The 23801-nt window shown below is 55.2% G+C and overlaps 3 protein-coding genes across 3 annotated transcripts; all 3 read left to right on the plus strand.

Moving 5' to 3' along the window:
• Positions 1 to 4582: 4582 nt before the first annotated feature.
• On the plus strand, positions 4583 to 7193 carry HOXD11 (homeobox D11). The gene is made up of 2 exons (XM_045480285.1): positions 4583 to 5709; positions 6450 to 7193. The coding sequence occupies exons 1-2, from the start codon at positions 4929 to 4931 to the stop codon at positions 6683 to 6685; spliced, it is 1017 nt and encodes a 338-aa protein (XP_045336241.1). The 5' UTR covers positions 4583 to 4928; the 3' UTR covers positions 6686 to 7193.
• A 1805-nt stretch (positions 7194 to 8998) lies between these two features.
• On the plus strand, positions 8999 to 17558 carry HOXD10 (homeobox D10). Its single transcript, XM_045480284.1, has 2 exons — positions 8999 to 15251; positions 16596 to 17558. Exons 1-2 carry the CDS (start codon positions 14297 to 14299, stop codon positions 16871 to 16873), a joined length of 1233 nt encoding a protein of 410 aa, XP_045336240.1. The 5' UTR covers positions 8999 to 14296; the 3' UTR covers positions 16874 to 17558.
• Positions 17559 to 19373: 1815 nt separating this feature from the next.
• On the plus strand, positions 19374 to 22566 carry HOXD9 (homeobox D9). The gene is made up of 2 exons (XM_045480288.1): positions 19374 to 21247; positions 21593 to 22566. The coding sequence occupies exons 1-2, from the start codon at positions 20452 to 20454 to the stop codon at positions 21832 to 21834; spliced, it is 1038 nt and encodes a 345-aa protein (XP_045336244.1). The 5' UTR covers positions 19374 to 20451; the 3' UTR covers positions 21835 to 22566.
• Positions 22567 to 23801: the final 1235 nt, after the last annotated feature.

Raw genomic sequence — 23801 nt, forward strand, 5'->3', positions numbered from 1 at the left:
GCCAAGTTGTCAAGGGACTGATGTCAATTTTTCTAAACAATTCAGATTCCCTCCTAATGATTTTAGGCCACCAAATTCGTTTTTCTTTTCTGGTTGTGGTTTCACTGCGGGTGTTGACTGTTCATTAAATGAGAAAATGGCTTCCAAGTCGGTCAGAAAATGGTGCATAAAAGCCCATGAATAAAATGTGTATGAAACATCCAAGTGGGAGGAAAGGGGACTGTAGGCAGATTTGAGCTTGTCCCCAACCTTAAGGGAACTCTCAGCTTGTTGCACACCAGGGCTTCTGTATTTTGCCTAAATTCCCCAATTTTGAAGCTTGCTGTTATGGGGAGGGGGTGCCTGCCAAAATAGGAGGCTCCTCAGATCTCAATACAAAAGATCTCTCCTTGCCATGTTTTGGTCAGGCTTCTTTCAAACAGGCTATGCCCTGTGGAAATTCTCCATGCTGGCACCTTTGCCTGGAGCCCAGCATGGTCCCTTGGGAAACGTGGCCTCGGCACCCTGATACGCCTTAGGAGCCTCCAGCTGAGGCTGGGAAAGCTGCCATCCTCTTGCAGACCCCAACTCCCAGCTAGCTCTGAGATGGAAACTAGAGAACTGTTAGCTTTTAGCAAGTGGAAGAATTAGCAAGAACCACTAAATCTCTAAGACCAAGTGTTCATGGGTTCCAACTCCCCTTTCCTGAAGCCGGTTTGATGTGTATGTTAAAAATATTTTTAAAGTAGCTCCTTTAAGAAAAACACAATGGTGGGGGGGGGCGGAGGGCGGGTAGGAAGCCAGAGGCTCCTGAGGCCCTGTCTTTAGAAATGTTTTCCCACCTGATGGGGCTCAGGGAGGTGGTGGTACCCGGAGCTGGATCTCTCTCCCAGAACAAGGGAACAAAGGCGGAGGCCACACTCAGACCTCTCAGACCTCAGGTCCGGAAAGCTGGGTAAAAGACTAGGAAATCAGACTTAGATGCAGACCCTACAGTAACACAGAGAGACAGTTTCTTTCCCATGTATACCATTAAATCACCATGTTCTTTCTCTTTAGCCTGGGATGTGGGGTGGGAGGAGAAATTCATGGAGACCACTCCCCAAAGAGATCGAAAGGATTCTAAGTGTAAAATCTTGACTGTTTGTTGGGGCTTCAGCAGTGTTTTTTCAAATCTATCCCTTTTACTGACCCGCACAAATACAAAGGCAGTGGTGTCCTCTCTCCTTTCCTAGCCGAAGTCCTATCAGGGATTTGGAACCACGACGAAATTCGTAAGAAACAAACGCCGAGAGAAATGATGCTGAAATCTGAGTGCTCAACATTCCCTCGCACAAAGACAAATGCGTCCTCCGAAATGCGGCAGTCCAGGCAGGCCTCTTGATCAAGAAAAAGGGTTTTAAACGAGAAAAAATGGCTTCGTCTGGCATTCAATCGGCTGCGAGCTCAGAGGGCCGACCGGGGGACTCTTAAGGCCTGGGGGCTCTTCCCGAGGGAGGCGGGCTGGGGAGGCTTCGGGGAGGCTTCCGGGAGGCCGGCGGGTGGAGGAGAAATTCAGAACCGTTGTAAATATTCATGTCTGCGGGGGTGGGGGGGAGGGTGCCTCTTCACCCCGCCTCTCCCAGCTGCATTCACCACCACCCCCCCTTCGTGGGGGGGGGGGGCACAGCGCCTGTCCGATCGTCCTTGGACAAAGGTGATCTCCCCACATTTTTGTTCTCCGGTCATTTGACTTAGGGAGTCCATTCCAAAGGTTCTGCTGGGAAGGGACTGGCTCTGGGTGTTTTCCCCCTGCGTTTCTCCTCTTCTTTCGTTTCCTAAAAGAGCATAAATAATTAAAGTTTGGCAGGGAGGAAAAGCTTTCTTGCAGAACTGTAGTGGCAATAAATGAAATGACTCAGAATCCCTTCCCCAGTCAGCTTTTACGAGGGCTGCCAGACAGTGTCTGTTCACGTTCTCCAGATACCAGGGGCGCCCTGACAAAGTTAAGGTCAAGTTAGTGTCTTATCTTGGGTGGCTCAAAATTACCGCATCGCGTCTGGGCGCTGCGCGGAAAGCTACCACTCGCGGAGCAGCTGGATGTGCCGGGAGGGTCGGATGCGCTCTCTGTGCTTCGAGTGGGGCCGCGCAGGCAAGGACAAGGCCACAACGCCGGAGTCTTCATGGTAGGTTCTCGCGGGACGCGCGGGTCGGGAGGCTGCGGTTTTCCTTAGGTTTCGGGGTGAGGATCGAGGAGGGAGCTAGGGCAAAAGGCCGTAGCGGGCCGGGCGGAAAATGAAAGCCCAAGGTTGGGTGTGGGGGCGGGGGTCCGCGCTAACGCGCAGAGAGGGGTCCGCTGCCCCTTCCCCTGTGCACCCGCGCGCCGCTGCAGATGGCGCACCCTCCCCCGCCAAAGCGCGGCTCCAGCCGGAGCCGCCATCGCCATGTCGTTGAACTTGAATGGTTCCGTCCTCCCCATTTCCCTCTTCGGCGGTCAGCAGGCTCCGCTTTGGGGGCAGCAGGCTGCCTGCGCCCCACCCCGTACGAAGAGAAGGTGCGAGAATTTTCCGCACTCCCAGACCCATAAAGACTCGGCTGCGGGGGTGGGGGGGGGGCGCAGCCGCTGCCCTGGGTCCTGAGCGGCCGCAAGGCCAGTGTGCAGTGTCCGGGGAGCCATTTTAGGAGAGAGATCCAGGGGCGTCGACCACGAACGAGCCCGAAAGGGAGAGGCTTGGGCGGGGGATGGAGATAGGAGGCAGATAAGTGTGCTGGCGGTCTGGACTGAGGAGAAAGGGGCGAGCGGGAATCTGGGCGAGGGTGCCAGCTGGGAGGAAGGTGGACAAAACGATGGGTAGTTTGGGGGGCTGGGGGAGCCTCCTTGCCCTCCAGTCGCCACCGACCTGTTTGCGCAGCGTTCGGAGGAAAGCAGAGGTGGGAGGGGGGCGGAGGAAGAAGAGTGGGAGGGAGAAAAGGAGGGAGGAGAAAGAGGAAGAGGGGGGGACAACGGCCAGAAAATAGATATGAGCTCCGATCACCCGCCTTTTCTCTGTCTGTCGGCATGGTGGGCAGAGCTCACCACACGGGCACTGCGGCAGCCGGGGCCAGGGAGGGAACCAGCTTCTCAGCCTGCATCGCCCGCCCTGAGCGTAGGGTTGAGGCCCAGAACCCAGTTCTGGGATTGCCTGGGCAGAGGAATCTTGGGTACAGGGGCAACTTCTTGCCCTCGGTTCTGGGATTTGGGTTTGGGGAGTTTCTTTCTGAGAGACTGATTCTTTCCTTTGGAGAGCGCTGGCTCTCCCAGAGGCCGGAGTCCAGGCCTCGCCCGGCCCCACGAGCTAGGAAAGAGGGACACAGCGGCAGCGGAGGAAAGTGAGGCCTTGGGGCAAATGGATGGGGGGCCCTGGGGGTCAAGTGGTACAGGGAGGCTCAAGCAAGGAGGAAAGAGCTGCTGAGAGCACTCCCCCCTCCCAGAGCCACCGGACCACCTGGAGGAGCCCCTCAGTGATCATGCCGGCCCCAGGGCACCGCAGGAGCCTGGGGGAGACTCGGCGGCGTGGACGCGTAGGCCTTGGAGGGGCTCCGAAGCAAAGAAGGGGCTGGATGTGAGGCGGGCCGGTCCCAGTCCAGGTCAAAAAGCAGAGAGGGTGAGGAGGGTGGAGGCGCCAGTGGTTTGTCTCCGGTTGGTAGGGAGTGGGAGGCCAGGCACCTTTAGAGTAGGACTCCAGATCCTTTTGTTCACCAGACCCCCCACCTTCTAGAGGGGCATGGGGCGTCTCCGCTAGCTGAACTTCCTCCTTGCGTTAGCATTGGGAGAGAAAAGGCAGAGAGGCGACAGGGAGAGCACAGAGGTGGTGACACACAGCTAGGGGAAAGGAAGAGAGAGGATCAGGGGACAGAGAAAGGAAAGGAAACGAGGAAAGTAAGAGGAAGGAAGAAGGCAAGAGGATCGAGAGTCAGATGCTCTGCTGACTGAGCCAGCCAGACACCCCAAGGAGGCAAGAGGAAACAAGAGAAGGGAGTGGGAGAAGAGAAGACAGGAGAGAGAGATGTGAGAAAACTGAAGGGAGACGAAGGAAGGAGAAAGAGACACAGGAACACAGAGAGGAGGAGAGAGGGCGAAAGATCCGAGTGGGCACCGAGGCCCTGGCCTGGGTGAGCTCCTGGTAGGGTTTTGGCGTGGGTTTTTTTTCTGAGGCTGGCACTCGCGTTCCCGGGGTCAGGAATGGAGAGAGCCAAGTTATTCCGCGATAAACGCGCAGGGCTGAGAAATATGTAAATCAGGGCTCCTCGCGCCCCGAGAGTGGCGCAATTACGCCCCTTGAGCAAGAAGCAACAAGCTCCTGGCGGGCAAGCTGCAGAGGGTGGCGGCGTCGCGGGGGAGGGAGCGGCTGCAGGAAGAGGTGTGGGGGGTGGGAACCTCACAACCTCACACCTAGTCCCCTGTGCCCTGGGCTGGGGCTCCCCCCTCCGCTCTCCGCTTCTTTCCCTTCCCCCTTCCTCCCCCTTCCTCCCCCTCCCTCCTCCTCCCCGCCGGCTTCGGTCCGCGTACTTAAAGCGGCGCGGGCGGGCGGGCGCGGGCGGGCGGCCCAGCCGGGCGGTGGCAGATGCACCCAGCAGTGGCAGCCGCCGGCGGCGCACAGGTGACCGGCCTGCGGCGCAGCCTGGTCAGGGGGCGCCCGGAGAGTGCCGGCTGGAGAGGGAGACCGATCCGCCCCCAGCGCGCGCGTGTCTCGGCGCCAGGAGCCGTCCCGGGGCGTGTTGGCGAGAGCTGATATAGATATAAGGACATTTCTCTCCATGGCGTCACGTGACATAATTACCACCAGAATCAATCAAGATGAATTGCACGTCAGCGCCCGGTGGGGATTTTTGCTTAGTTGATCCTGGCCCAAGCCTCTTGTGCAATCGATGGCTCAGGTTGGCGGCGCGGGGAGCGGCCCGGGGCTCGCCGGCGCGCACGCCGCGGAGCCATGAACGACTTTGATGAGTGCGGCCCGAGCGCAGCCAGCATGTACCTGCCGGGCTGCGCCTACTATGTGGCCCCGTCGGACTTCGCCAGCAAGCCGTCGTTCCTATCGCAACCGTCGTCCTGCCAGATGACTTTCCCCTACTCTTCCAACCTGGCGCCGCACGTCCAGCCCGTGCGCGAAGTGGCCTTCCGCGACTACGGCCTGGAGCGCGCCAAGTGGCCGTACCGCGGCGGCGGCGGCGGCGGCGCGGGGGGCGGCGGCGGCGGGGGCGGCCCCGGCGGGGGCAGCAGCGGCGGCGCCGGGGGCTACGCTCCCTACTACGCGGCAGCCGCGGCGGCGGCGGCGGCGGCGGCGGCGGCTGAGGAGGCGGCCATGCAGCGCGAGCTGCTCCCTCCCGCGGGCCGCCGGCCGGACGTGCTCTTCAAGGCGCCCGAGCCAGTGTGCGCCGCGCCCGGGCCGCCACACGGCCCCGCGGGCGCCGCCTCCAACTTCTACAGCGCTGTGGGCCGCAACGGCATCCTGCCGCAGGGTTTCGACCAGTTCTACGAGGCTGCTCCCGGGCCCCCGTTCGCCGGGCCGCAGCCCCCTCCGCCTCCTGCGCCGCCACAGCCCGAGGGCGCTGCCGACAAGGGCGACCCCAAGACGGGGGCCGGTGGCGGCGGGGGAAGTCCCTGCGCCAAGGCGACCCCCGGCTCGGAGCCCAAGGGGGCGGCAGAAGGAGGCGGCGGCGACGGCGAGGGGCCCCCGGGGGAGGCGGGGGCTGAAAAGAGTGGCGGCACAGGTAGGCACCCGGTGCGGGGTGGGCGGCTGGGCCGGGGGGCCGCGGGCGCGGGGGGGCGGCGGGGGCCTCCCTCTGCTTGCGCCGTTTTATGTGCTGCTTTATAAGCGTTCGAAGGGGTTTATACATCCTATAAGATTTCCCGGGCCGTTGTAAAGTGTGTTTACGATAGGAAACCAATTTAGGTGGGCTTAAGGTAGACTTCGAGGGGACATTAATCGCTACAGAGAGCTTTTCCCCAGTTTGGGGGGGTGGGGTGGTGCTAGAGACCATGGAGTGAGGGAGGGGAGATTTCAAGCCACTTGGTGAGTGTGGACACTGGAGCCTCCTGCTTCTAAGGGGGGGTGGGGTGGGGAGATCCTTGAACTGGACTTTATCCAAGCCTCTGGCTGACGCGCGCTGCTGGCTGGAGTCGGAGCAGATGCCCCGGCGCGCTCGTGTTTCTCTCCCTTAGGGTTCCAACTCAGAGCCTGCCTTGCCCTCTGCTTCTCCGCCTCTGTGCCTGTGTGTGTGTGTGTGTGTGTGTGTGTGTGTGTGTGTCCGGGCATGTACACACGTCCACGCCCGCACTCTCCTGTGCCCGCCCATATATCATCCCCCACGACGCAAGCAGGGTCTTTCAGCTGCGGCAGGGGACGTCCCCAACGGGCCGAGGCCTGGCCCTCGCTTGGGCCTGGGCCGCAGGGCGGGTGGGGGTGGGCAGTCAGCGGTCTCTCTCACCTCTTGGTTTCTTTGCCTTGCAGTGGCCCCCCAGCGGTCCCGGAAAAAGCGCTGTCCCTACACCAAGTACCAGATCCGCGAACTGGAACGCGAGTTTTTCTTTAACGTGTACATAAACAAAGAGAAAAGACTCCAACTCTCTCGGATGCTCAACCTCACTGACCGGCAAGTCAAAATCTGGTTCCAGAATCGAAGAATGAAAGAAAAGAAACTGAACAGAGACCGTCTGCAGTATTTCACTGGAAACCCCTTATTTTGAGAGCTCCAGGAAGCACCCCTCTCCCCGAGCCCCACTCACCCACCCTCCTCCCCAGCAACCTGCCCTCGGCAGGCCCAATGTCCTTGGGTTTAATGACGCCTCTTCTCTGTGGAACTCCACGATTCCTTCCCACGGTCAACTCGGGACCTCCCAGCGACCACTGCTGCCTGCGGACGAGGCCGGGGACTTGGCCGAATGGATCCTAATAAGGGGAAAATGGTAAATGCAAACGTCCCTTTACAATTTTACCGCCAATGTGCTGTTGTTCTCCCTCCCTCACTCTGAGTCCCCGTGGGGACGCTGTGGGATCTGTAGAGAGTTTAGGCCGCTGGGTTGGTTGGAAGGCACTTGTTTTTGTTCTGAGTTTAAGGGACCCGACCTTCCCCCTTGGTGAATGCAGATTATTTAAACTCTGGGAAATGTACCTTTGGTCTGTCGTATCGAGGCATAAGTCACTGTGTTTTGTGTGAATAAATGGTTTCTAGTAAAATGGAGGTTACAGCTTCAACACACTATATGATTTTTTTCCTCTTTAAAGAAGTTTATTGTCTGATTAGGGTATTTTAGTAGCCAGAACCTTCTCCCATATGCAACTGAAAATCAAGTGAAATGCTTTTTGATCCTGCTGAAATAAGAGTAGCTCTCTCTCTCACCTTCTCTAGGTTACACTCATTTTAAAATTCACTCTAGAGATGAATTTCTGAATCGAGGGTGGGACCCAGCCATGGTGGTGCTCCTTCCTCCAGGCAATGAGGCTGGGAGAGCAGGACCTAGGAAGGGCGTCTCCTCCCCCCTATTTCCCAGCTTAGTGAACTTGGAATTTCTGAAAAGGCAAAAACCATTTAAAAAAAAACTTGTTAGACAATCCAAATTCACTCTTAACAAGCTGTCAAGGAGCCAGGGTCCCCCCCAAAAGAAACCAAGATTAGAAACCTTCATTGAAAAAAAAATAATTTGCCAAAAGGAAGTTACCAATGGTGGAGAGGGCTTGGGGTCCTTGCTAGTGTCACAGCGGGCCTGCAGGAGAGGAGGTAAGACCCCTCCCTGCAATAGGGCCTGAGGCTGCAGACCCACTCCTCACTGCATTTATCGCTTCAAGTTAAAGAATGTGGTGGGGGCTGAACAGCACTTTATGTTGCAGGGCCAGGCCAGGCTGTTTACAAAACCTTGAACTGTCTAGACAACACCATAAAAGCCAAAGTTCTAAACAGCTTAATTGGGTTATATTATACACCTTCTGGTGGGCCCAAAAGAGATTTCCGCAATGTGCAATAAACTGTAGGAGTGAGAAAAGCATCTCTTTCTCTGAAAAAAGTAAAGTGAATCTTATGACTCTTAACCTCTCCTAAGCCCAAAGTCAAAAACAAAACAAAACAAAACCATAAGGTGTACAGGACCCCATGCATCTTCAGAGGAGGTATGCATTTCCAAATGCAAAATTTTTTTAATTGCCAAAGTTTGGGGGGGGGGAAGGAAAAACATAAGTGCATAAGTGTATGCCTTTGAACTTCCAAAATGTCAAGGTCATCACCTTTAACCTTTCTGAATAATTAGGCGCCTTAAGGTTCTTCTGTGATATTCAGCCGCCACCCACTCTCACACACACACATGCTTACACATATCCAGACCCCCACATACATTTATGACCACACAGAATTATAACAGGGGCTCACCATAAATCTAAGCAAATTCCTAATTTCAGGATCAATAACCTTAATTTCCCTTCAAACATTTGTGTAATTCGATAGCAATTGACTTCTTTTTTAAATACTGGTTAGATTAAAATGTCTACCAGCATGCTTTTTATACAGCTGGTATATACTGAGGTGGGTTTTTTTTGGGGGGGGAGGGTGTCATAGATAGCAGTCCCCTTTGGTGTAATGAAGAACCATGACTTTAAAAGCAGGCGTCTGAAAGAGGAAGCTCTAGTCAGATTTACACCTTCGCTATATTTGGGGGGGGGGGGGACTGTTGCCCCGTCAGATAAATTATTGTACTTTATGGAACAAAACTAAAAATATTTGTGCTGTTTTCCAAAGTGCCCCCTCAACCTTTGGTGAAAATTGCAAGAGAAACAAAGCCTACAATTGAATAATTTCGTTCGGAAGGGGATTCCTTTGTGTGGATTTCTGGACGTCCGTTAAAATGTCAGTGCCCAAGTAGTATGATCGTTGCAGGATCTTAAAACTGGTTTATTTCTCTCTCTCTCCGTCTGTCTTCTTTTTTTTTTTTTTTTTTTTTTTAACTGCGTCTAAATGTAGCAAGCTTGTGTGTCCACCCTCTTAGGTAAGCCCAACCGAGAGATACCGTTTCCCGTTTGCATGGCCTTGGAGAGCCACACGGGGGCGTGCTCACGTTCCAGAAGCCGTGTTTGGCGGAATAGGCCGCGGTACCGTATCTTTCCAATACTGGATTCTAATAGGCAATCTCAGCCCGTTAGAAACCGGCGGCCCCTAAGGTATTTGTTTGCTGTTTGTTTGTTCTCAGCAGCCACGAGGTGTGGGAAGTTGTATAAAGATAGAGAAAAGGGAGCTACCCGGATTCCTGAAATAGACAATCACCTAATCGTTGTCTTCCTAAAGATAAGGCTGTCGCAAAGAATACCGTAGTATAACCTGGTGGTGTCGAGGAGAGATTTTTTAGAAGACAAATATGTGCATTTCGAAATAAGCCATGCCACTGTGAGTTAATGAAATTAGAGAAAATCCATTTTCTTGTTGGTTTGAGTATGAAGAAGGATACAGGGTAGGACCAACTCCTCCCCAAAACAGCATCCGCCTGGTACGCTCTCCGACCGCCTGAGATGATTAAAAGGCTTTTGTTTAAGACAGATGAGGGCGCCGGCAACTTAGCTGAGTGTGGTCTCAGAGAAAATGAGCCATGAGCCGCGTTGGGACTGAGGGGGTCGTTCTGGGCAAGGGAGTGCCCCCCAGTCGAGCCGTGCCTGGCGCCCGGTGATGGGAGGCTCTGGCAGAACTATGAGTTGGGGCGACAGGGTCAAGCTGGGCTTGGTGGCGGTGGGTAGCGGCAGACCATCCCGGGGAAACATTTACACTACAAGGTGGCAGAGAATGGGGGTTGCATTTGAAGCAAACGAGCTTTCCCTTTGACAGAATCCTGGACATTCTTCCCAGCCGCCTGCTGGCCTTGAGCACGGAGTTTGATTTTGGCACCAGCTCTTGGAAGCAGTTTTCTTGCTGCGTGTCCTCCTTGTGCCCCATCCCCCTTTTGCAAAGCCCCTGACTTTGGGGAGGGCCTCTGTCACCATCCTTGTCCAAAAGGGAGGTTCCAGAAGGGAGGGCTGCAGGACCTGGGCCGTTCTAAGGGAAGGTGGCTATGCCTTCTTTCCCGAAGTTCATTGTGAAGCGCCTCCATCCCCCAGAATTAGTGCTGGCCTCTTCGGCTCCGCTGTCTCTGTCTCCTTTCTCCAGACCCTAGACCAAAGGCCCTGGGTCCACCCCTGGGAGCCGGCATCGGCTTCAGCGGAGGCTGGGGCGCCACGAGCCCCCAAGTGAGGCGTCAGCCAGAGGCATAGGTGTTCCCCGCGGGCACCCCTGACTCCTGTCTGTCTGACCGCGGGTCGCTATCGTGAAGCGACATTTCTCGGAGCCTGACCTGGGCCTCAGTCCAGGTGGGGCGAGAACTCTCCTCCCCAAATGTCGTTGTGTTCCTCTTTAGGCAGCTGCAGCGGGGGTGCACGTGGCCTTTTGGGGGCGGGGGTCTCTTGGCCTTGGCTGGCAGCCTTCCTCAGACAACGGGTACTCGGCAGTCCGCAGTTCCCTTCCTACCAGCAGCGCCCTACATGGGCCTGAAAAAGGACAGAGGATTGGACCAGGACTTAGGGGGGCTGCAGAGCCAACCCCTCCTGACTGCTCAGAGCCGGTGGCGCTCGTGGAGTGTGGCCATGTATCTTGAGTCACCGAGGTCTCAGATCCTGAAGTGGAGGGAAAATGAGCCAAGTAGGAGTCTTTTGTGTCTGTAACGGAAAGAGGCTCCCCAGCGGCCAGCCTTTTTGCACAATCTCCACACACTCTTCATTGAGGTGGTGGTGGCTTCCACGGCCTCCCCACTTGCCCCCCTGATTGCTTTTCACGTTGCCAGGGAGGTGCACAGTGCAACCCGGAGGGGCTCCCTGGGGAAGAAGCCTTTAAAATTTGTCCCCATCCGCTCTGCCCCCAAAGAGTGACACAGCCCTGAGGCCACTCAGGGCCCGAATTCAGGGTGAACCTAGGAGTCCCCAGGTCTCCTCAGGCCCAGGGTCACTGCTCTTCTTTCTGGTGACAGAGGAGCGCAGATGCAAGCCACTTCTTGATTACAAATGCTAATTTCTTGCTAAAGCGACCCTATTAATTTTTCTCTGGGAAGAGCTGTGCCAGGGAGAAGGATGTCTCCGCACAAATATGGATATTCATCTCCTTTATAGCGCGATATTGATTTATTATTAATGGTAACTGCTCCAACTGATCTAAAGATGATCGAAAACAGCAGCTATGGACCTACATTAAATACTCGTAAGCAAAATACAGGCTGGCCCCGAAAGCCACTGCCTTTTCATTCCATTTGCTCCATGTTAGTTAGCCTTAGAGTCTTAGCCAGATGTTCCATCCTCCCAGGTCCAGATCATCCTCCTGTATTCTTTCTATTTTGCTCAATTTTTATGATAAAATCGCCCTGAAACACTGGAGTCTCTGGCCTCAAAGAACTGGTCTGAAGGCAGATATTTGAGAAAGAATAAAATAGAATTTTGTGATAATAGATTCAAAATTATATCTGATACACGTTTTCTGTGAATGAAGAGGACCTATTTAAAGCTTCCAGTGCGGGGGTGACTTAGAGCCCCAAGCCACTGAGAGTTGAAACAGAAAGGCCCCCAAATTCGGAAGGCAGATCTTGTTTGTTTTGGCTCACCGCTAGACCTACCCGCTCCGCAAGGAATTGCTGGGTTTTCGCCTAATGTTTTCTTCGTGTATAAATAAAGATTATGAAAGGGCATTTGATGGGCATAAAATTCCCGATTAGATTAAACAGTCTTGTCTCACGAGTGGGATAGGGAGAATTGGACATCCGAGTTCCAGGCAGCTCCCCTGGCTGAGATGCAAAGGGACGACAGTCCTGGAGCGCCAGGCTGGCGTCAGGGTGCCTGCCGAGAGTGTGTGCAGCGGGCACTTTGTCCAGCCTTGGGCACGCTTAACCGTGGCCGGGATCATGATCTCCACCTTGTGATAAAACCATTTTGGGGGTGATGGTCAGCGGCTGTTGGCTTTGAACAGGACTGTAGCAGGCTAGAGTGAAAAGTTGGATTTTTTTTTTTTTCTCCTGCTTTCCTCACCGCCACCTCCCCATCCTCAAGCTTAAAATCAGCCACCCCTGCGGAAAGGTAATGTTTAAACCCCGGACTTCGCCAGCCGGCATCCCGCAGCCGGAGCAGTTAGAGGCGCCAGGCTTTTAACCTGACAATGATGTTGTATTTGAACAGCTGCGTAAAGGTTTAAAAGGTCTGTCTCATTGCCACCGTGGAGTTTTTTAAAAGGGGTTATTGTTTGGGCGAGGGCACTTAGAGGGGACAGGCAAAGTGGTCCCAAGGCCGAAAATAATGTTCAGCGCCTGTTTCCACCAGGCCAGGGGAGATTCCTTTTGGGGAGGGGGGACAAAGGGTTTATTGGAAAAGGTTTTTGTGGAGGAGTGAGCAGGCTCCTAGTTCCCCAAGAATGCTGAGACGCGTTAATGAGCATCGGGCTCCAAAGAAATGTTCTGCTGAGGCGGAAACCCAATTTGCCCACAAGTTCAGTCTCTGGGCCTGAAATCCAAGGCCAGCCCGCACAGGGCGAGTGTGGAGAGAAGAAAACACAGACGCCTTCCCGGACCGAGAGAAACTGGTTCCCAATCAGGGTTTCTGGGGCCCTTTTCCTCTCTCAGATGCTGGGAAGGGGATCTGGGAAGCCCGAGGACAGCTCCTGTGCCCTGGCCCGGCCCCTCGCCTAGGGCAAGCCTTTGGAAATCAAGGTTAAAGCTCCCCGCTGCTGCCCCGAGGCCGGGGCTTCCGAAGGGCGGCTCACCCGCCTGCAACCAGAGAACAAGAAAGGAAGTTGTTGGAGAAGTTTCTCATAAAACTCTGAGTTTCCATGGTGGTGAGGGTGGTTGTTCTTTAATGAGCTCGACCACAACCCCAGACCAAATCCTCTTTATAGAACTTTCCGTCACCAAAGGAAACAGAGGACTAAGGTTCTCCCACCTCCTTTTTTTCTCCCTCCCCTTACCCAAGCAAACCGGTGTCAAATAATTTTAGGAATTGTCCAAAACTATAAAACTCAACTTCTGACAAAAGTATAGCTTTTAATATTTGACGATTTGTGTTAAAACAAAAATTGACCTTCTTGGTTAGTAGCGAAGGGGAAAAATCAATAGTATAATTTTCAATAATTCATAAAGCGAACGCCATTATGCTAAATCTTAACTATTAATCTTATCCTTTACAAAGTCTCGATTGATTTGTTAATAAAATACCTTCCCGTGTGTGGCAACAGCGGGTATAACTCTTTAAAAACCTTCAGAAGCAAGAAAATTACCAAGTAGCCCAAGAATGTAGATGAGAATTTTATTGATCGCCCTGATTCTTCTTAATATGTATTAATAAATTCCACAACCTTTTGTACCTTGCACTTGTCAGAAACCAATGCTTTTACAAAATCCATAAAAGGAAAACATATTTTTCTTTGCAGAAGAACCAAATGACACCTTTGCATCTCTCTCTGTCTGCTACTCGGCCCAGTCAGTTTTCTAAAACTTCTGGAGTCTGTGGGCGAGAGTTTTCCCCTTTCCTTGCAAAAAATTCTTTTCTTTCTCCCTCCCTTCCTTCCTCTTTGCTCATTATTATCAGGGTGTGTGGGGAGGGAAACCTCGGTTTCGTTCTCCCGCTGGGAACCGGAGGGACGCTTTCCAGGATAGCCCGCTGCTGGCGAGGGATTGTCTCCGGGCTGAAAGCTCCCAGCGGCCCGGCCGCAGAGGTCGGGGTGTGGTTCCTCCGACTGCCGAAGGCTCCAAGGCTCGGAGAGCCCACTGGGGCGCGGAGGGGCCGGGAGCCCGCATCTCCCTCGGGCCGGAGGAGGGAATGGACAGCGCCAGAGCCGGCCGGTCCTCGGGGCTCCGGGCTGGCCAGCTGCTTGGCCTCTTAGCCCTCGCGGCTCTTCTCGCCTCCGCTCCCCACCATAACTTGGCCGCGTCTTTGCGTGAGAGATCTTTACTGTGGCTCCCTGGGGTGGGGTGTCGCAGAGCCCGGGGAATCCGACTCACCTTCCCAGGCTGCCCGGGAGAAACTGAACCAGCCGGGCACCCACCCCCCGCCCGTGCCCCGGCTCTGGGGCGCGTTCTGCCTGGGTGTGTGCGGGGAATGCTTCTGTGAGCTGGCGCCACGGCACTGCGGCTTCCCTCCCCGCGCGTGTCCTCCCGGAGGCCCCTCTGGCCGAGACTTTCCTTCCGCCAGCGGGGCCCGGCGGCCGGAGCGGGGGGACGCGAGTGGGGCTGGCCGGCCGAACGAGCCCCGGGGAGGCTGGCGGGCGACGGAGAGCGCTGGGCCGGTTGTCTCCAGCGCGCACTATCACGGGCGCGTAGTAGATGTCGCTGTTGTCCGTGCTTACGCGGCCGGCCGGCCGGGCTCTGGAGCACGTGACCTGCGAGGAGGCTGCGGCTCAAGGCCATTTTCAAATCTCATTGGCTTGGTTGTCATGTGGTCGGCAGAGGCATCCACAATTACACGGGGAATGTTTTCCTAGAGATGTCAGCCTACAAAGGACACAATCTCTCTTCTTCAAATTCCTCCCCAAAATGTCCTTTCCCAACAGCTCTCCTGCTGCTAATACTTTTTTAGTAGATTCCTTGATCAGTGCCTGCAGGAGTGACAGTTTTTATTCGAGCAGCGCCAGCATGTACATGCCACCACCTAGCGCAGACATGGGGACCTATGGAATGCAAACCTGTGGACTGCTCCCGTCTCTGGCCAAAAGAGAAGTGAACCACCAAAATATGGGTATGAATGTGCATCCTTATATACCTCAAGTAGACAGTTGGACAGACCCGAACAGATCTTGTCGAATAGAGCAACCTGTTACACAGCAAGTCCCCACTTGCTCCTTCACCACCAACATTAAGGAAGAATCCAATTGCTGCATGTATTCTGATAAGCGCAACAAACTCATTTCTGCTGAGGTCCCTTCGTACCAGAGGCTGGTCCCTGAGTCCTGTCCCGTTGAGAACCCCGAGGTTCCTGTCCCTGGATATTTTAGACTGAGTCAGACCTACGCCACCGGGAAAACCCAAGAGTACAATAACAGCCCCGAAGGCAGCTCCACAGTCATGCTCCAGCTCAACCCTCGCGGCGCGGCCAAGCCGCAGCTCTCGGCCGCCCAGCTGCAGATGGAAAAGAAGATGAACGAGCCTGTGAGCGGCCAGGAGCCCACCAAAGTCTCCCAGGTGGAGAGCCCCGAGGCCAAGGGCGGCCTTCCGGAAGAAAGGAGCTGCCTGGCTGAGGTCTCCGTGTCCAGTCCCGAAGTACAGGAGAAGGAAAGCAAAGGTCGGTATGAGCAAGTTGCCACCCCAGCGGGGCGTGCAGCCCGGGAACCCGGCAGAGAGGGAGCGCCTGGGTGCCCAGCGTCGAGCCGGGGCAGCTGAGGCGGGGCCCGACTGGCAGGTGCTGCTCCTCCCGGCTTTTAGAGGGGCAGTCTCAGTCTCGAGAAGGTCCCAGCTTCTCCCCGGCTGCCCTGGCCCTCCTGGCTAGTCCTGGCCCCACGCTGATGGCGCCTGGGCAGAGGAAGGGCTTGCCGGGTTTATTTTTCCTGAGCTAGACCTGAAATGCAACAAAAGAGGGCAAATGAGACCTGCGGCTCGTAAACACGGCCCCAGAACCTCCTTTCTCCCGCTCAGATTTGCAGTCCCAGCTTTGCCTTTCACCCAATGATGATTTTAAGGTGGTCCAAGGCACCGTGTTCGTGTTCAAGTGTGTGCACCCCGCATCCTGCGAGCTTGGGGGCGGCAATGGGAACGAGATGACTGGGCTGATTGGCGCTTGGGCTGGGGAACAGGGCTCCCTACCTCTGCGGGGCTGGGTAACCTTGGCTTTGTCTGGGGAAAGTGCCGCAAGCTTTGCAATCCATTTGCAAAGGGGGCAAAGGCTGAAGGGAGGAGAATGGAATCTGCACGGGCTAGGGCAAAGAGCCAGGGGCTCTGGCTTTTTGAGGAGGAACCCTGCCCCAGAGCCTCTCCCCCAGTGTCCAGAGGTGGGCCACAGTAAGAAGCTCGGGGAATGCTTTTGTGTGGAGACAAGAAGGTATGAGAATTCAAGAAATTCTGGGGAGTACCTCAATGCCCAGGCAGGTCGGAGAAGGTGCACTCAGTTCCTTGGTTATCTTTTGAAAGAGAAGGGCAACTATAAACCTGGTTGTGGGGCTCCCCGCCTGCGCAGGAGAAGTGGGGAAGAAGTGGCAGCCTTGGGGATGTGAGGCAGCAGTGGGGTTGGCAGTCTTGTTCAGGCTGTGGTTTGTTTCTTCCCACTCCAGCCCTGTTGTGAGCTGACCACTTAGAACGTTGCTGGGGAGATCCTGAAAGTTTACTATCGTACTAATGTTTCGTGCAGGTCAGAAAGTTGAGAGAGAAAAAGAGAGAGGGAGAGAGAGACAACCCTACTGGCATCGAGGACGAGAGTACCCTCCATCGTGTCATTGTGGGCATTTAAACTAATCTGGCATCAATTACAAATCCCTTCCAGGGCCCACCTCATAAGAGGAATGTTTAATACCAGCATTTCCCAAAGCGGCCTGGCTGCCAGCGGGGTCATGGCCAAGGGTACATTTGAACAGGCTGCGAGAGAAAAAAAAAAAATCTTGATTTTTTTTTCTTCTTCTCCCTTTAATTTTGTTAGAGGAAATCAAGTCTGATACTCCAACCAGCAATTGGCTCACTGCAAAGAGTGGCAGAAAGAAGAGGTGCCCTTACACTAAGCACCAAACGCTGGAATTAGAAAAAGAGTTCTTGTTCAATATGTACCTCACCCGCGAGCGCCGCCTAGAGATCAGTAAGAGCGTTAACCTCACCGACAGGCAGGTCAAGATTTGGTTTCAAAACCGCCGAATGAAACTCAAGAAGATGAGCCGAGAGAACCGGATCCGAGAACTGACCGCCAACCTCACCTTCTCTTAGGTCCCAGGCCCGTCGGAGGCCAGGATCGGAGAGGGGGCACCGCGTTCCAGGGCCGAGTGCTGGAGGACTGGGAAGGCGGAAACAAAACCTTCATTGCTCTTTGTTTTTTGTTTTGTTTTGTTTTGTTTCCTGCTAGAATGTGACTTTGGGGTCATTCTGTTCGTGCTGCAAGTGATCTGTAATCCCTATGAGTATATATATTAAAAAAAACTAGCACGTGTAATTTATTATTTTTTCATCGTAATGCAGGGTAACTATTACTGCGCATTTTCATTTGGGTCTTAACTTATTGGAACTGTACAGCCTCCATCGGTCCATTCATCCATCCAGCAATGTGACTTTTTCATGTTTTTCCTAACACAAAAGGTCTGTGTGTGTGGTTAGTCCATGATCTCATGGCGTTTTGAATACATCCAGTACTTTAAAGTACTTAAATTACATATATATTTAAAAAAGATTACGAAAACCCACAAGCTTTGGGGGGAGGGGGACTAAAAAAGCACATTACAATGTATCTTTTCACAAATGAACTTAGCAATTGTCCTTGGTGAGATGGAATATTGACGACTTATGCCTTGTAGCCTTCCCTTGTGGTGCATCTGTGGTTTGGTAGAAGTACAACAGCAACCTGTCCTTTCTGTGCATGTTCTGGTCGCATGTATAATGCAATAAACTCTGGAAACGAGTTCGCTCCCTCTGCTTTCTGAAACGGATATATGTTTCGGTGGAAATGAAAGCCTTTGGTGAGATTATCTTCCTGTTAAACTGCTTGTTTGGGGGCAGTCGGGGGGGGGGGCGGTGATAGAGGGCAGGGGGAGGAAGATAGGAGAGGCTGGAGGAGGCCTAGGGCGCTAAAATTTGGCAGTGGCTGGGGGAATGATAATCCAGCCTGGGTGTGCTGGCTTCATAGTTGGGAAGAAGGGGAGTCTTCTCCCCGCCTCTCCCACCCTCCCCCCCCCACCTCCCCAAGGTAGTAACAGAATTGAATTCTAGATGGGTGTGAGTTCCCCTCTAACCAGAGCCTGGTAAGTAAGCCTGTGCCCACGCTGCTTTTTTCTTCACAGCACCTCATTTGTGTGTTTTCCTGTCTTTGGTTTTGGTTGTGTTATTTTTTAATACTTTTAGTGGGGTCTTGGCGATTTCTGGCTGGCACGCCATCGTCAGGGGCTAGGTTGAAAGCGGTCTTGCCCACCTGGAAGCCGCCGGGCCTCCATTACAAGAACAAGGACAAGCAGCAGCTAGCATTGCATCGGATCCAGTTCTGCTCCCCCTTCCCTCACCCCCACCCCTATCCCAAGCGCAAGACAAGCCAGGCCACAGCGAAGCCGAGGATGGGTGAGTTTTCCCATCCCACTTTGCCCTGGTTTCCTTGTGGAAGGATTTTATGTTCAGTCATTACCTTTTAGGGTCCCACATGAAATTTTCTTCAAGGAGGAAATTTTTTCCCCCAGGTAATGCTCTCTCTATTTAATTACAAAATGCTGGTTGGAGCCACTGTCTCTGGGAGGCAAGAAAACGTACAAAAGGTGACTGAGAGAGAATTTGCAAATGAACATGACTTCCCATGAAGTCCAATGTTCCAGCTGCCGACACAGCTTGGAAAACTCCAGCCAGCCTTCACCGAGAGAGTCCAGACTTATCTAGTGCTGCCTGGGAGAAGGGAGAAGAGCTGACAGAGAATTCGTTTCCCCAGGTTGTAATGTGGTTGCAAAAGCCCTCCACTAGCTTCAAGCAGCCTCACAAAACACGGCCTTTTCGCTTCTTCCTTTTTCTCCATAAAACTATCTATTGAGGGGCTCTAGGCCTTACAGTTCTCATCCAGGGAGTCAATGGGAGGCTCCGTATTTATTCAGGATTGTAAACCTCCTCCTGAAAACCAAGAACCTTCCCCAGTTCCAAGACAGAACCCTTTAGGGGAGCCATTTCCTAGGGGTGGGAGAGAGAAGGCTCGGAGTCAATGCCAGGTTGGGAACACTGGGATAGATTTGCCCAGACCTCCATTGGTTGGGCAGGAGAAGGAGGGCAATTTTAACTTATCCGTTTCCTCCCTGCAATGTGGGGAGCGCCATTAGTTGTTGACAGGGGGCCGTGTCTCAGAGGAACACCCGTGCTACAGGCAAAGGCATCTCTTCTGGAACAAAATCAGAAAGCCATTGGCAAAGGCAATCAATCAGGCCATAAGTAGCCATTTACCCCCTTCCTTTCCGGGGCTCGAGGTGGGCTGGGATCCCTCCAAGGGTGCTCTGAGCAACTTGTGGAGTGAGGAATATATTCTCGGCCGCCTGCTCTGGGGCTGCTTTTGTCTCGGCTCCCAGCGGCGCTTCCGAGGCTTTGTACCATGGATTTGGGAGTGACAATGGGCATTTCCCTCAGATTCAAGGCTGCCCAGCCTTACCTCTGGAGGGGGGGGTGGGGAAGGAAGAAGAAGAATTCAGAAGACAGTGGCCCAAGGACAACCACAAGAAGCGGTCCTGGCCCCGGGGAGATGCGGTTCCCGCTGGCCTCTTCAAGGCAGGGTTGGGGCGGTGGATGGGAGCGGGCCTGCGCTAGCATTTGGGTTCTGCCCTATGGCGTGTTCTCTTCCAGGGCCTTTCCGGCAGCCCCGGAGAAGACAAGGCACCCTGGCCGCCACTGTCTTCGCGGTGCCTACTCGACAGCCTGCCGGCACTTCCGAGGGCACACAGAAGCCCCACCGGTGGCCAGCGAAGCACCCAGTCGGCGGGCCAGGCCGCCCCAGCTCACCCTTCGGGCCGCGGCGTGTGCTCAGCCTCACGTCGGGGGTGTGTGTGGCTGCGCGGGCGTGTGTGAGTGTGGTAGGGGGAGGAGGCCCTCGAGCTGCTCCATCCGTCCGTTTTATTAGGGACACATTAATCTATAATCAAATACACCTCATAAAATTTTTATTGAAAGGCATAATATCATTACAGAGGTCTTCCACCTGTTTTAAACAACACGACAAGCTGTGAGAGAGCGTGTGTGGGTATGTGGAGGGAGGGGCGGGTTTGGGTAGGGAGAGAGGCACAAGGAAAAAACTCCCCTCGGGCGCCAGGGGGCCGCCTCGGAAGGCCGGCCTGGCTTGGGCCTCATCCCGCCCTGCGCTCCCCGGGCTGCTCCGGGCCCTGGCCAAGCGCTCCGTGCGCCCTGGACACGCTGCCGGTGGCTCGGAAGTCCAGGCGCTAGGGAGGCAGCGTCTCGGTTCGAACTGCAGGACCGAGGACGGCTAGAGGAGATGAACAAATAGTCCCCAGCGCCTCCTCCGGCCACGGTCGGGCGTAGTGGTTCCAGCCACCGCCCGGCTGTCCGAGCCCGGCCGGACCGAGCCGGGCGCACGGACCGGGCTCATGTGCTCTAATTGCGGCGTTTATGTTGATGATGATATATATATATATTTTTTAAATCACAGCAGCCCCCAGTTTAGCGGACTGATTTACTCCCGGTATTGGTAAATATGATCACGTGGGCCGCGCGACCAATGGTGGAAGCTGCAGCCTGCGAACTAGTCGGCGGCTCGGGCGCCGGCGGGGAGCGGCGCCGCGGCGGGCAGTGTAACCTTGGGTGGGAGCGCACGGCGCCTCAAAATGTCCTCCAGTGGCACCCTCAGCAACTACTACGTGGACTCGCTCATAGGCCATGAGGGCGATGAGGTGTTCGCCGCGCGCTTTGGACCGCCGGGGCCCGGCGCGCAGGGCAGGCCCGCAGGTGTGGCCGACAGCCCGGCCGCCGCTGCCGCCGAGTTTGCCTCGTGTAGTTTTGCCCCCAAATCGGCCGTGTTCTCCGCCTCGTGGTCCGCGGTGCCCGCTCAGCCCCCGGCGGCGGCGGCGATGAGCGGCCTCTACCACCCGTACGTGCCCCCGCCGCCCCTGGCCGCCGCCGCCTCCGAGCCCGGCCGCTACATGCGCTCCTGGATGGAGCCGCTGCCCGGTTTTCCGGGCGGCGCGGGCGGAGGCGGTAGCAGCGGCGGCGGGGGCGGAGGTGGCCCGGGCCCTGGTCCCAGCCCCGGCCCCAGCGGCCCACCCAACGGGCGCCACTACGGGATTAAGCCTGAAACCGGAGCGGCCCCGACCCCTGCCGCCGCCGCCGCCACCTCCACCTCCTCCTCCACTTCCACATCTTCCTCCTCCAAACGGACTGAGTGCTCCGCGGCCCGGGAGTCCCAGGGGAGCGGCGGCCCCGAGTTCTCCTGCAACTCGTTCCTACGGGACAAGGCAGCAGCTGCGGCTGGGGGAACCGGGCCCGGGGCAGGGATCGGGTCCGGGTCTGGGGCAGGCGGCTCCTCGGAGCCCTCGGCTTGCAGCGACCACCCCAGCCCAGGCTGCCCACTGAAGGAGGAGGAGAAGCAGCATCCGCAGCCGCCGCAGCAGCAACTTGACCCAAGTAAGTGCAAAAGAAATTGCCCCCTGATTTATTGCTGAAACCTGTAAGGCTCGAATGTGCAAAACTGATAGTTTTACTAACCTATAAAAACGTCTAGACGCCTACCCTAGCCTAGGCGAGCAACACGCATCCATAAAAAGCTTCCCATAACCACCTACCCTAGGCGCGCGGTTTGTACGGTAAACAGAGCGCGGGCATTAAGGCTTTTTATGATAATTCCCCCCAAGTTGTGAAAAGCGGCCATCCTTGGTGAAATTAATTTAACGACCTCTCTCCCCCACCCTGTCGTCTCTCCTTGCCTCCCCTCCGCCCTCGATCCCCTTCTCCAAACCCCCCTCTTCGTAGACAACCCTGCAGCAAACTGGATCCACGCTCGCTCCACCCGGAAAAAGCGCTGTCCCTACACCAAATACCAGACGCTAGAGCTGGAGAAGGAATTCCTCTTTAACATGTACCTCACCCGGGACCGGCGCTACGAGGTGGCAAGGATTCTAAACCTCACAGAGAGACAAGTCAAAATCTGGTTCCAGAATCGTAGAATGAAAATGAAAAAGATGAGCAAGGAGAAATGCCCCAAAGGAGACTGACCCCGGCGCGCCGCTGGCGGGACCACTCTGCGCTGCAAAAGCAGCGGGTTTTTTTGTTTTTTTGTTTGTTTGTGGGTGCTTGATTTCCAGAAACTCTCCAGCGATTCGGACATTCCCCCCCCCCTTTTTTTTTTTAGGTAGAAGTGACTGTGCGGTTGGTCTCTGTGAGGTATTTGGGGGACTCTGTATTTGCTCGCTTATGTGTTGGAGAAACGAAGTGGCTTTGGGGTTTCGCCTTTTCCCGCTCCCTCCCTTTCCTGACCCGTTGGTTCCATAGGAAATGCTATATTTTGTGAGTGCACGCTGGATTGAAGAGCCCTCTCTTGTGTAAATGTCCCCTATGTTTCTGAAAAGTGCTGTAGTTTAGCCCCCAGAACTGCTCAAGCAAGGGCCAAGTGCGCCCTACTTCTGAGAATGAAGGCAGAGCGACAACCGTGGGGGGCCCGCCCAGGTTGCCCACCAGTTAGTGAAGTCCTCTTCCCTCAGAGAGCCCGCGGGCCCTCCGCTGAGACCTGAAATGAGGCCGAGAGAGGAGCCCAGGGCCTCTGGTGGGTCGGGGGTTTATTCTCAGTGCACTGGAGGAGCCGCTCTCTCCTGGGGAGGGCTCACCTCGCATGGGCGGCCGCGGGTGTGGGCCCTCCGGGTTCCTGCCTGAGGACCAGTTGTAAATGTTACCGCTTCCTACCAATAAATGCTGACCTGATCAAATGGAGCCCAGACGCTGGCCCTGAACACTGTGTGCCTGCTTTCTCTTTTTCTCTGCAAAATATCACCCTCACAGGACTTCTCCCCCATCTCTGGGAGGGAGACACTGCTAAAAATCTGGAGCCCTTACACCTGAGAGGTCTGTCTGATGTGCCTCTGAGTCTCCCTTTGTGTGGGCAGAGGCAGCCAGAGCACAAGCCTCTGGGGGGCCCTTGGCTGCTCTGTCTTTCCCCCAGCCTGCTTCCAGCTTCTTGGCGAACTCTGTGCCCTGGGCCCAGTGTCAGCCTCACGCAGTGCCCAGCAAAGCCCACAGCCCCACCCCCCCAAGCCAGGCACCCTCTCGCTGGAGCTTTGGCACACTGCACCCCACCTCTCCCGCTGCTGATGAAGTACCAGCCATCCACTCTCCTCTCTAAACAAGGGAAAGGCCAACTCTGTACTCGGGAGCAACTCCCCCCAGCTCGTCAGGCTGTCTGGCTCCCGGAGGGCTGAGCCAGTTAGGCTGGGAACTTCCGCCCTACCCTCAAGAGCCCCAAAGTGACCTTAGCAGATCGAAATGGTCAAGTCTCTCCTCCTCAGCTATCCCCACCCCTTCTCAACGCCCCCTCCCCCCCCAACTCAGTTTCAGTGACTGTTTAGCCCCCAGCTTGGCCCTCAGAGGGCCGCCTTCAGAGACTAAAATGAAGGTCATTGTAAGTGAGGGTTCGGGCCCAGCACAGCCTTTGCAGGCCTGAGGGGCGGCGGCGCCGTGTGGCCTGGGCTGGGTGGAAGGCGGGGGGCAATGGCAGAGTTTGGGGGGATCCTGATGAAAGAGGGGACTTGAAGAAAAAGCAGAGGGGGGCTGGGAGGGAAAGCCAAGGCCCAGATCCGGCAGAAGGTGCTGCTTACTCCCGCCCCTGCGGCCAACCCGATACCTAGGGCTCTTTGAAAACAGGAAGAGCCAAGGTGTCATAAAGCCATCGAGCCGGCGAGACGTCTGGAGGTAATGAGTTTACGACAGGCTCGGCGCTTCGCTTTGAAACCATCTCATTTTGATGTTGTGTTTGTGGGAGGAAGGGAAAAATGCAGACAAAACTGGGTCTTAAAATCTGGACAATAAAATATAAACAAGACTGTGTCGGACCAAGAAGGCAGGGGCTTGGGAGCCCCCGGTGAGGTGTGAGCACCTAGGAAATAAAAACGGGGGAGGGTAGGAAGGAGGAGATGATGTAGTTCTGATTTTTAAAATGGGCCTGGTATTAGAATTAGCTTATGGCGGGTGT

This window comes from Leopardus geoffroyi, chromosome C1, assembly GCF_018350155.1.
Source record: "Leopardus geoffroyi isolate Oge1 chromosome C1, O.geoffroyi_Oge1_pat1.0, whole genome shotgun sequence".
In the NCBI taxonomy this organism is placed as follows: Eukaryota; Metazoa; Chordata; class Mammalia; order Carnivora; family Felidae; genus Leopardus; species Leopardus geoffroyi.

What these genes read in the sequence shown, in the direction of transcription:
- HOXD11 (XM_045480285.1), top strand. Translation starts at nt 4,929, where the DNA reads ATGAACGACTTTGATGAGTGCGGCCCGAGCGCAGCCAGCATGTACCTG. An exon ending in TGAAAAGAGTGGCGGCACAG is followed by an intron (nt 5,710 to 6,449) that starts GTAGGCACCCGG and finishes TTTGCCTTGCAG; the next exon opens with TGGCCCCCCAGCGGTCCCGG.
- HOXD10 (XM_045480284.1), top strand. Translation starts at nt 14,297, where the DNA reads ATGTCGCTGTTGTCCGTGCTTACGCGGCCGGCCGGCCGGGCTCTGGAG. An exon ending in ACAGGAGAAGGAAAGCAAAG is followed by an intron (nt 15,252 to 16,595) that starts GTCGGTATGAGC and finishes TAATTTTGTTAG; the next exon opens with AGGAAATCAAGTCTGATACT.
- HOXD9 (XM_045480288.1), top strand. Translation starts at nt 20,452, where the DNA reads ATGTCCTCCAGTGGCACCCTCAGCAACTACTACGTGGACTCGCTCATA. An exon ending in GCAGCAGCAACTTGACCCAA is followed by an intron (nt 21,248 to 21,592) that starts GTAAGTGCAAAA and finishes CCCTCTTCGTAG; the next exon opens with ACAACCCTGCAGCAAACTGG.